Source organism: Pichia membranifaciens (assembly GCF_001661235.1).
Source record: "Pichia membranifaciens NRRL Y-2026 unplaced genomic scaffold PICMEscaffold_3, whole genome shotgun sequence".
NCBI lineage: Eukaryota > Fungi > Ascomycota > Pichiomycetes > Pichiales > Pichiaceae > Pichia > Pichia membranifaciens.
In genome coordinates this window covers 530,781-541,221 of record NW_017566984.1, presented here as the reverse complement: position 1 = coordinate 541,221, position 10,441 = coordinate 530,781, and the positions used below count along the sequence as shown (strand labels likewise).

Sequence of the window (10,441 nt, the reverse complement as noted above, 5' to 3'; positions counted from 1 at the left end):
AGTTTCATCAACACTGAAATATGGTTGCTGATATGTTGACTAAAAGTTTAGCCAAGATTAAATTCAATAAGTTTGTTGGTCTAGCTGGAATGTCGAACATATCTACAAGTGTTTAGATTATGGTGGGGTGTTGAGATAAGATGCCAAAGCCAATCATGATCGAGGGATAAGAGATAAGAATCTTATCATGATAAGGTATCTTAGGGTTGAGATAAGATGCCGAGGCCAATAAGGATTGAGTGATAAGAGATAAGAGTCTTATCATGATAAGGCATCTTAAGTAATCTAAAACTGGAAAGTTAGCCGCCATGATAAATGAATAATGGCAAGTTTAACCGAAGGTGTAAGTGTATAAATACAAGAGGTTTGTCCCTTGTATTTATGTTTGAGAATATTAGTTTGTAGGCTAGTTATATTAGTTATATATTAACAAGCAACAAACATAAGAAAAAGTGAACATATACAATGGATATTCATAATAGAATAGCTAGATTACAACACACTGAAACAAGTTTGCCTTCTTCCTATGAGACAATGGGGTGCTTACATAAGTGGGCGGAAGAGAAATTAGTGAAAGTGTGCAAGTATTAGCTACTCAAATATATACAAGGTAATTACAAATGACAAAAAGCGTACACATAGCTCTAATTCTTATGGACAGCATGATATCTCTTACCTCTGATACCGAACAAACGTTGGTTGTACTGGAACACCTCCTGGGGGTTCAGGTCGTTGAGCTCCCACTTGGTTGAGCCGAAAAGGTTCTTCTCGTTGTCGAAGATGACGTCCATGTCGTCGCTGAAGTTCTCGACCAGGTAGTCGAAGTTCTTGCTCAAGTTCTGCTCGTGGAAGCCGGTGACGAAAACAGGACACTTGGACTCCAAAAGGCCCTTGATGGTCTTGTGCCACATCTCTCCAACGTCAGGCTCGGTGAACTGAGGGTGGTATGCAATGAACATGTCTAAGTATGGGTCGTATGGGAAGAAGTCTCCCGCCTCGTGCATGACGTTGAAGTCGTGGGTGTGGTAGACGAAGCAGAGGGTGTCGTCAACACGCTTCACGATCGGACGGTCGCTCACGAGGTACTGCTTCTTCTCCCTATCGAAGTACGACTGTGGGCCGACAAAATGGAGCTCGAATGTCACACTGGGGAAGAGGTATGTGAGCTCCTTCCACACGTGCGGTGGTAGGAGCGATTCCGAGCGGGCGTTCAAGAGGAACAGGCGGATTGGACGGTCTCTGTACGTGGAGAGCCTGTACTGCGGGTAAAGCGAGTAACGCAGGGCTGCGAGGGATTTGAGACCCTCCACATGGAGAGGCCCCTTGGGCTTCAGGAAGTAGGGGGAGAACTGGTGGAAGACAGAGGCGATGGTCATTGGGAAACTCAACATCTTGGTCACCACGGCGAGCTGGAACTCCGTGTCCATGGAGAGGAAGCCACGGGTGTAGAAGTACGTGTCCCAGTTGGCCAAGTTGACGAGGTTGTCTCGCTTCTGGTTCGTAGGGAAGTCGAACTCGGGGAAGGGACGGCCGGACCTCAAGTCGTGCTCGTAGATGTTCACCTTCTTCAAGATCTCGTACTTCTTGCTCTCGTGGTACTGCGTGTCCTCCTCCCATGCCTCAAGCGAGTGGTGGGTCGGGATCCCCGACAGCGGGCACGTGAAGTTGATGTCCTTGTGTGTGACGGGACACTTTGCCTTGGCACGTATGGTGGCCGCACGCATCCGCAAGTCCGGGCACGGCGACGAGTCCCACGGGTGGAACCTGTTTTCCACTGTTGGGTAGTCTGGGGACTCTGGTGGGTCGAGACAGAGTACAGACCGGATGAAGTTCCCGAACTGGCGGCGACTGCCGGCTGCAGCAGTTGTTGCTGCTGCTGCTGGGCCAGAGCAGGAGACGGACGCCAGAAGCGGTTGCAATGGTTGGGGCAGGGTCCTAGCGGCTGACTGGGCAAGCATACTGGGTGTTTCTCGAAGAGCCGGTGATGATGCTGCTGCTTCTGCTGCTGTACAAGAACCGGAACACTGGCAACAACGGACACGCTTCTTCTTCTCCTCTTGACTCCCTGGTCTTGTCCAGTCTTTTGTCTCTGCGAAAAGAAAAGTGCAAAAAGCAGAGGGAAAAAAAAACAGGTGGCGCGGAGATTGAAGCAGGGAGGAGCCGGGGAGGGAGGGAGGAAGGCCGGTGAAGGTGAAGAAGACAGGACCGAGAGGGACGATGGAGGGAGCAGAAGGGAGACGGGGGCCGGGGCGATAAGAGAAGAGATAAAACCAAAATAACTACTGATAATGAAGGTGGATGTCGTGTTTCGGGTGAGCTGTGCGAGAGCACAATCGCTGCATTACCGGGACGAAGGACTGGCGGAGGACATTGTGCAGGAGACGTTCATGATCTCGGTGAGGTGTGGCAGCTACAGCTACGTGAGCCAGCTGCAGAGCCAGCTAGGGGCAGTGTACCCGTTCATTGCGGTGGATAGCATTGCGGACCTGGACATCACGGTGGCAGAGGCGTACGACACGGTGGCGACGGTGTGGGAGAACTACCAGAACTACGGCGAGGATGAGCGTGGAGATGAAGAAGGCGCCGAGCATGGCGACATCGAGGAGCAGAACGTGTCGGTGGTGGCGGTGGCAAGGTTCACGGGCACGACGCATGGCGAGGTGTGCCAGTTCCACGACGTGCTGCAGCAGCACCCGGTGAGCGCCGAGCTGCGGAAGGCGCTGAAGGACACCAGTACGGACGCGTTGGACATCAACTCGTACTTCATCCGGTTCCCTTCTGGCCGCTCGCACCGGTTCGACGGCCACTCTTACGACTCGCTCGAGGGCTGCGACACGTTGGTGGACCAGCTCCTGACGTCGACGGAGAAGTACGTGGTGACGGACGCGGAGGGCGGCGAGAGCGTGGAGTTGAGCACGCAGCAGTGCGTGGTGGTCGATGCCTACGACCAGGACTCGTGCTACAAGCCGTACATCATGGTGAACAAGAGCGGGTTGCGGCAGCTGGAGAGGTTTGGGCCGATCGGGACGCTGAAGATCCGCATCCACGGCGAAGAAGCGGAGTCAGCTACGCCGACGCCGTTGCCAGCGGCCGGCACAAACCGCCCGCCAAACACATACCAGGCCGTCTTCGAGGCGTACTCGGACGCCCTTGGCCTATTCCAGGCGATGCGCAGCGATGGCGGCGACAGAGTGTCCGCCAGCGAGAGAGTCCTCATGGACGAGGTCGTGAGGGAGCTCGTGCCCCTCCTCGACTCGATCCGGACGGCCATGCCGGAGCCACAGGAGCCGCAGCCGCCCCTGCTCCGCCGGGCGTACCGCTCCGGCATCTCCCTGGCCCGCCGTTTCGCCTTCAACTGGCTCTTCAGCGGGCTCCTGCTGAACGTCGGCTTTGTGCTCTCGCAGTACTTGCTCATGTGTCTCTTCTGGGGCCTCATTCTCCCGACGCTGGGCCTGCCCCGCAACTACATTGCCGTTGCCGTCTTTGCCGCCAACCTCTTCAGCGAGAACATGCTCACGATGCTTGAGCGCACGGGCCGGGAGGGCGGCATCGGCGCCTGTCTCCGGGTCCATGCCTGGATGCGTCTCCTCAAGGCCGCCGCCGCCAGCCACGTGGACACGCTCTACCATGCCGTCGTGCTCTTCTGCGTCTCCTACCAGAGACCTGTCTACAGTCCGGACGGCAGCCTCGACCCGGCCAGCGAGGCCGACGAGGCCCGCCGCAGAGCACAGAGCCTGCTCCGCCGTCTCGGTCTTCTTCTCCTGCGGACCGTCCAGGACCTCCTGCTCTTCGTGCTCACGCTAGAGCCCAACTTCGCCGAAGTGTACCAACGGGTCCTGCGGGAGGTGCAGACACAGACCCCGAACCAGGCACGCGTCCAACACGAGGACTAGCTCCCCGCTGGGAGGCCATTGCCTCTCCTACTCCCTTTTACTAATCCGTTTTGTGTACTTCCTACCGTCTCACTGTGTAACCATCACCGTGACCCCCTCCAACCCCCTCCGACCCCCTCCGACCCCCGACTCCAGGGCCTGGTACACCCCCAGGTGCCACACAACGGCCCCAGTATTTATCAGCGTGGGAGTTCTGGACCTTTCCACCACCGGCCGCGGCCGTTATCTCGCCGGGTATAAAAGGCGGGCGTGCTGCCGCCTGGCCAGAACACCCCACTGGCCGCCCTTGGGGAAAGCAGCCAATGGCTGGAAGGAGCAAGCCTAGAACTTAGACACACTAGACACACTCACTAGAAACACACAATGGTTGTCCCTACTATCCAAGCACCAGCTCCAGCATTCAAGAAGACCGCAGTCATCGGCGGTGCCTTCGAAGAGGTCTCCCTCGAGCAATACAAGGGTAAGTGGGTCTTGTTGGCCTTCTTCCCAATGGCGTTCACCTTCGTCTGTCCTACCGAAATCATTGCCTACTCCGAGAAGGCCAAGGAGTTCAAGGACAAGGGTGCCGAGGTCTTGTTCGCCTCCACCGACTCCGAGTACTCCTTGCTGGCCTGGACCAACGTCGCCAGAGCCGACGGTGGCTTGGGCCCATTGAACATCCCTCTTATTGCTGACAGAAACCACTCGCTTGCCAAGGACTACGGTGTTTTGGTCGAGGACGAAGGCATCACTTTCAGAGGTATCTTCTTGATCGATCCAAAGGGTACTTTGAGACAGATCACCATCAACGACTTGCCTGTCGGTAGATCCGTCGACGAGTCCTTGAGATTGCTCGAGGCCTTCCAGTTCACCGACAAGTACGGCGAAGTCTGTCCTGCCAACTGGACCCCTGGTGCCGACACCATTGTCCCAGAGCCAGAGAACTCCAAAAAGTACTTCTCCAAGCACGGTTAAGCCCCTCGCTCGGCTTCTCCTTAGAGCTAGATATAGATAGGTAACTCGAACAATACTGTGTATTCAAAATATATTTACTTATTTTACGTTAGTCACCTTCTTCTCCTCCCCTTTCTTTTCCGGCAGCGGGAACGTCACCGTCACCTCCAACGTGTTCTCTACACTCGTGTCGACCACGGTGATGGTCACCTCCGACTCCGAAAAGACATCCACGGCTGGCAGGTCGTTCTTCTCCAAACTGTCCTCGACGTACTTGAAGTTGTACACCTCTTGGCCGTCCACCATCAGCACAGGCTTCTGCAACGTGTACCTATCCTTGATACGCAGCGCCAACTGCTCCAGCGTTATCGCTGCGTCTGCAGCCGGCAACACGAGCTCCTCCACACGCCTCCCACACACGGGACAGCTCGGGAGCGGCAAGTACTCGTCCGTCTCGCAGAGCACTCCGTTCTCTCCGTTGTAGAACATCGTGTCCTTCATGCTTGGGTTGCAGCTCGTGAGGAACTTGAACGCCTCGTTGCAGCACTGCGCACTAATGACGGCGTTCGTCGACGCTATGGCCGGAATAATGTTCTTCACCACACCCAACGTCTTCGTCTTCGTGACACCCTCGATGCCAAACTGCTCTGCCCGAGCACGGGCCAGCTTGTACATCTGCTCTACGTGACCCATATCATCCGCATCAAACGCTACCTCGGGGTTCACCTTCTCCCACTCCAACTGGTGTGCCCATTCGATACAGTGTTCGGGCAGCCGGGGTGTCGAGGCTAAAGTGCACAACGGGTACGTCGTCTTTTCGGGGATCAGCGGCATGTAGCACTCGAAACACGCCGTGAATGTCGGCACAATCAGCTTCACCGAGCCCTGGAAACCTTCCGTGCCGCCATCGATCATCGGAATCACCTTCTCCTTGTCCAGTGCAAGATGCACCAGTTCCGCATTGATCCACCGCCTCGCTTCAATCGAGTCGAGTCCACACACGACTATGCTGAACTGTGAGTAGAAGTCGTCGTCGAAGTCCTGTATCTTGGCAAAATAGGGAGTTATCTCGATCCCGTTCTGCATTCGCTGCACAACCACGTCACTGGCGACAATCGCCTTTGATTTCCCAACATTTTCCTCTCGGAACAAAAACTGTCTGTTTAAATTCGTCAACTCGATAGTGTCCATGTCAATCACACTGATCTTCTTCACTCCACTCAGGGCCAAATCCTTCAATATCTCACATCCCAACCCGCCAGCTCCGATAACAAGAACGTGCGAACTTTCTAGCTCTGCCTTCCCTGCATCGTAGTCGTAGTCTGGTTCTGTGAACGGGCCAGCTTGGTGCAATATTGCTTCGTAGGAAAGCGACACGTCTCTGACACTCATCACCGTCTATGTATCTTGCATCTAAATCTGCCATCCCTGTTCCCTTGGCACATGCAAAAGGAAGAGATATCGAAAGTCTGGCACAAGCATCGGAAATACGCACCTTACAGTGGAAAAACCTGAGTCTAATACTACTGCACGTTATTTATTCGTTCTTTTTGATGTTGCCGCAATCGTGTTCAACGTGTGTCTATATTATTGTATTACATGACTTAGAAATCTGTACAGTGGAAGCTCCAATACCGTTTTGCGGTCCCACCCACCTGCAGATGGTTTATACATTTTGCAGATCTTTCACCTGCTTCTATATCAACCTCACCGTCCGCAACATTCTGCCACCACGGAAATTGTACAATGCCTTCTTACTTCTAGGAATCTCTTGCAATCGTCTCCACGCTTCCTGGATATGCTCGACATGAATCGGCTTGTTGTCGTTGCTTGGTTCCATGAAGAGGTAGCGACGGGCGTCACGCTCTTCAGAAAGACTGTCCATTGAGCTTTTCACTTTAAGAGCTTCTTCCGTAATCGAACACACCATTTCAAAAGTTAGAAACCCTAAAATATCAATGACATCGTCATTCGGCCTGCTTTCTGTAACCTGCGATATTCCACACCATTCTCTGAATCTCTTACTCTTTCTGAAGGTAAAGCTGGCCTGTCTGCATTCCGACCAATGGACGTACTCCTGTTGTGTCATGTCCTTCGTACGTTCATCGTTCTGTTTTAATCTTTTTATCTGTGCCAAGACGGCCTCTCTTTCCTCTTCGTCAATTTTCTCATCTTCCACCACCCCGTTCAAGCCTCCGTTCAAAGGTTGTTCGGTAAACATAAACTCTAGCTCCCACGGCAACTTCAAGCTTTTCTTTTGCTTGGCTGCCAGCAATTTACTATCAACACTACTGGCTCCCCCAACACTACCGGCGTTGGCTGCTTCTTCTAATAGATCCCCACCTCCAGCGGCAGCAGCTGCGAGGTCACCATTTTCTTGGTCTTTAGCATTTTTCCTAACGTCTTTCCACGATAGATACGTACGTAGTCTGTTCACCTTGGCCTTGTCATGCCTTATCAGGAAAATCAAGTCTTCAGGCAAAATAGATTTCTGGCCCCGTGATTGGGTTGTACGTTGTGCTTGCAGCAATAAAGCCACAACTTGGTCTCTCACTATATCTTCGATCAAATCAGTGGTACGCTCGGGCGGTTCATTCGTTTCCCCAGAAACAAACATCATTTGCTGTATTTCAACTCGGTATTTGTACCGGTTCTTGTCTCTGGGAGGGTCTAGATATATGGATGAGTCAATTGCATCCTGCTTGTTCGAGCTATTTTTGCCAAGAGCAGCATCCATGTCGTCATCTCCAGGCGTGGAATATATATTATTCATATGGTCATTGCCCATGTGATGATTGGGGGTATGAGAATTCATATCTTGTCCAGAACGGTCCTTTATAGGCGTTTTGCTAATGTTAGAATCGGCTCCTGCATTACCACCGTTCTTGCTTCCTGGTGCATTGCTCTTGTTTACAGCCTTTGTGGTTTTTTTTTTGGTAGCGGTGACTCGTTTGCCTGCCTTAGTGTCTGCCTTTGTCTTAGCTGCAGCCATGTTTGTGCCATCCACTAAATGGAATCAGCAAGGTTATTGTGTATCATTCGTTAATTCTAATTCATGTATCAGTTACTCATCGTCATTTTACCCTAGCAAATAAAGACTCCTCACCTTTTTTTTATCGCTAACGTTTTAAAAATTTCATGAGTCGGCCTTAACATTCCCACCAAAAGATTTAAGATGGAATAGCTAGCTATACCATATAAACATATACAAGATTTGAGATAAACCGGAGCAATGAATCCCAAATGGTCTGTATCAAATGTACTTGTACAGAAAAAGTCGAAATTTCGTGCATTTTGCACGCCGATCAAATCGAACCTCTCGATCCCAGAATTGTTGAATGATCTCACGACTTTGGACAAAACTATACAAAAAGCTTCACATCCCACAATGTACGCTTGGAAAACAGCAAGCTCAGAATTGGAAACAGCTGGATGCAACACAGCGAAAAGCAAAAAGTCGAAGGGGAAAAAGACTGATGAATTGACAGTCGAATCTTCGGTGTTAAGTAAACTCGTCAATTTGAATCAAGGGTTCCACGATAATAACGAAGGTGGATCGGGACTTCGGTTATTGGGTATGTTAGATCGTTTGCATCTTGTAAATATTCTGGTCGTTGTCTCCCGCTGGTACGGTGGAATAGCACTTGGCCCTGCAAGATTTAAATGCATGAGTGATGTGGGTATGGAAGCGTTACAGAACGGCGGATATTTGGCAAGCAAGCCAGGTAAAGGTTGGACAGATTGTTCAAAGGTAAAATAGGAACGTTTATAAATTATGTTTGTGATAAGCAACAAATACATTGGGCAAAAATTATTATTATTTTTCTTTCTTTACACTATAGATCGTAATATATATATAAAGGTCTTAATTTACACGCTTATTTCAAAACCTTACCGTCAGCAATCTCCTTCTTTTCACCGGCAACAACGACTGGTTCGTCCCAAGCCCACATGTTGTCAACGAAGGCCTTGTCTTCTGGCTTAGAGGCATCCAACTTGGTGTAGCTGTATGATTCCCAATCTGGAGCAACATTGAAAGCTGGAGCGGAGTCCTTACCTCTGACAAGGAAAGCACCAACAATACCGTTGTTGTTGTTTTCACCGTAGACAACAGCACAACCGAACATGTACTTGGTAGAGCCGGTCAATCTGTTGAAGAAACCACCAATCAAGTTGTTGGTCATGAAAGTCAAGGTTAATTCGTCGTTGTACTTGTAGTCAACTCTCCACAATGACCATTCATCGTCGTTGTAAAAAGTGTTCCAGAAGTATGGCAAAGCTTCCTTTCTGGTATCTTTGTTGGAGTAAACTCTCTTCCATTCATCTAAAGCAATGGTTGGGTTACCGAGTTCTGCTAATGGGTGTTTCACCTTCTTTGGCTCAGGTGCTGGCTCAGGTGCTGCTGCTGCTGCTGGCTTTTCAGCCTTCTTTTCAGCCTTCTTTGGTTCGTCTTTCTTCTCCTTCTTGGCTGGCTTTGGTGGTGCGACTGGTTCGTCAATGAATTTAACGTTATCGAAGAAGTATGATAAGTATTCAGTGGCAGCAACAGTGTTGAACCATCTCATGAAGACTGGGTGGCTAGATCTCCACTTCTTACCGAAGGTCAGGGTGAAACATCTGTAGAAACAGGAAGCAACGAACAAGTCAGCAAGAGATAATCTTTCGCCAACCAAGTAGGTGTGGTTCACAAGTCTCTTTTCCAATTCAACAACATAGTTGTCAACTTCGGTGTTGGAGGTATCAAGAAGCTTCTTGTTGAATGGAATTCTAGCCAACAGGACACGGATGATGTTAGTAAGAGGATCCATCAATTCAGCAGTACCCCATGAGATGTATTTCAAGACTTGAGCCTTTGTTTCTAAGTCAGTACCCAATAATGGAGATTCTGGGTCGTGCAAGTTAACCACTATGGAAAATAATCACAATAAGTTTGCGTTGATGTTAGTATCATGTTCACGACTGAAAATCAAAAATTTCCAACATCGCACACCATTCTCCCAGAGCATAATCCATCAATTTTTGCTTTTCAGATTATAGTTTCTCGACATTATATTTAAGACAGGGATAACTGTATTAAATGAATGGTTTTTTCATCATTGTAAAAAGAAAGAGAGAAAATGCCAACGAGAATGTATGAGTATTGCAGTGGTGATTCATGAACCCTGAGGTGCCACAAAAAAAGGGGAAGAAAAAAAGAAGAGAATCACACTGATTCTAGTGATACTTACAGTAGAACAAAACGGCAACTGATTCTTGCAACTTGTAACCGTGAGGGCCTAAGAAAGCTGGGACCTTTTCGGTAGAAAAGCCTGCAGCCTTGTGAGCGGCAGAACCTCTAGCTTCGAGCTTAACATCAAGCTTGAAGGCCTTGACTAAACCGACAGGAAGGATAGATCTGGTTTCGGATTCACCGAATAAAGTACCTAAGGACATTTTTTCAAGATGTGGATGCACACCAGGAGAAAAGAAAAAGACACAGGAAGAAGGAAAAGAACCAAGAAGAGGCAAGAGAGAACAGAAGGAAGAAGTGGAGGGTGTTGCTCACCCAGAAAAGCTCTGACGAAGCAAAAATGGAAATTCGACGACGAAAAAGCGAGAAAGTGTGGAAAAAGTCA

The 10,441-nt window shown here is 50.1% G+C and overlaps 7 protein-coding genes across 7 annotated transcripts; 3 read left to right on the top strand and 4 right to left on the bottom strand.

Annotated features, from left to right (window-relative positions):
- Positions 1-644: 644 nt before the first annotated feature.
- PICMEDRAFT_72520 (hypothetical protein) lies at positions 645-1,958 on the bottom strand (the record flags this gene model as incomplete). Its single annotated transcript, XM_019164218.1, has 1 exon — positions 645-1,958. One exon carries the CDS (start codon positions 1,956-1,958, stop codon positions 645-647), a length of 1,314 nt encoding a protein of 437 aa, XP_019017565.1.
- Positions 1,959-2,288: 330 nt separating this feature from the next.
- Positions 2,289-3,893, top strand: PICMEDRAFT_11449 (hypothetical protein; the record flags this gene model as incomplete). The annotated part of the gene is made up of 1 exon (XM_019159796.1): positions 2,289-3,893. One exon carries the CDS (start codon positions 2,289-2,291, stop codon positions 3,891-3,893), a length of 1,605 nt encoding a protein of 534 aa, XP_019017564.1.
- Positions 3,894-3,979: 86 nt separating this feature from the next.
- On the top strand, positions 3,980-4,925 carry PICMEDRAFT_16341 (hypothetical protein). The gene has a single exon (XM_019161173.1). The coding sequence runs from the start codon at positions 4,257-4,259 to the stop codon at positions 4,845-4,847; it is 591 nt and encodes a 196-aa protein (XP_019017563.1). The 5' UTR covers positions 3,980-4,256; the 3' UTR covers positions 4,848-4,925.
- On the bottom strand, positions 4,926-6,218 carry PICMEDRAFT_72517 (hypothetical protein; the record flags this gene model as incomplete). The annotated part of the gene is made up of 1 exon (XM_019164217.1): positions 4,926-6,218. The coding sequence occupies one exon, from the start codon at positions 6,216-6,218 to the stop codon at positions 4,926-4,928; it is 1,293 nt and encodes a 430-aa protein (XP_019017562.1).
- A 307-nt stretch (positions 6,219-6,525) lies between these two features.
- On the bottom strand, positions 6,526-7,485 carry PICMEDRAFT_25555 (hypothetical protein; the record flags this gene model as incomplete). The annotated part of the gene is made up of 1 exon (XM_019162401.1): positions 6,526-7,485. A coding segment is annotated over one exon (960 nt), but the record flags the coding sequence as incomplete, so codon positions are not given.
- A 573-nt stretch (positions 7,486-8,058) lies between these two features.
- On the top strand, positions 8,059-8,586 carry PICMEDRAFT_58758 (hypothetical protein; the record flags this gene model as incomplete). The annotated part of the gene is made up of 1 exon (XM_019163317.1): positions 8,059-8,586. The coding sequence occupies one exon, from the start codon at positions 8,059-8,061 to the stop codon at positions 8,584-8,586; it is 528 nt and encodes a 175-aa protein (XP_019017560.1).
- A 37-nt stretch (positions 8,587-8,623) lies between these two features.
- PICMEDRAFT_16336 (hypothetical protein) lies at positions 8,624-10,305 on the bottom strand. The gene is made up of 2 exons (XM_019161172.1): positions 10,055-10,305; positions 8,624-9,732 (listed from the first exon to the last, which is right to left on the bottom strand). The coding sequence occupies exons 1-2, from the start codon at positions 10,257-10,259 to the stop codon at positions 8,705-8,707; spliced, it is 1,233 nt and encodes a 410-aa protein (XP_019017559.1). The 5' UTR covers positions 10,260-10,305; the 3' UTR covers positions 8,624-8,704.
- Positions 10,306-10,441: the final 136 nt, after the last annotated feature.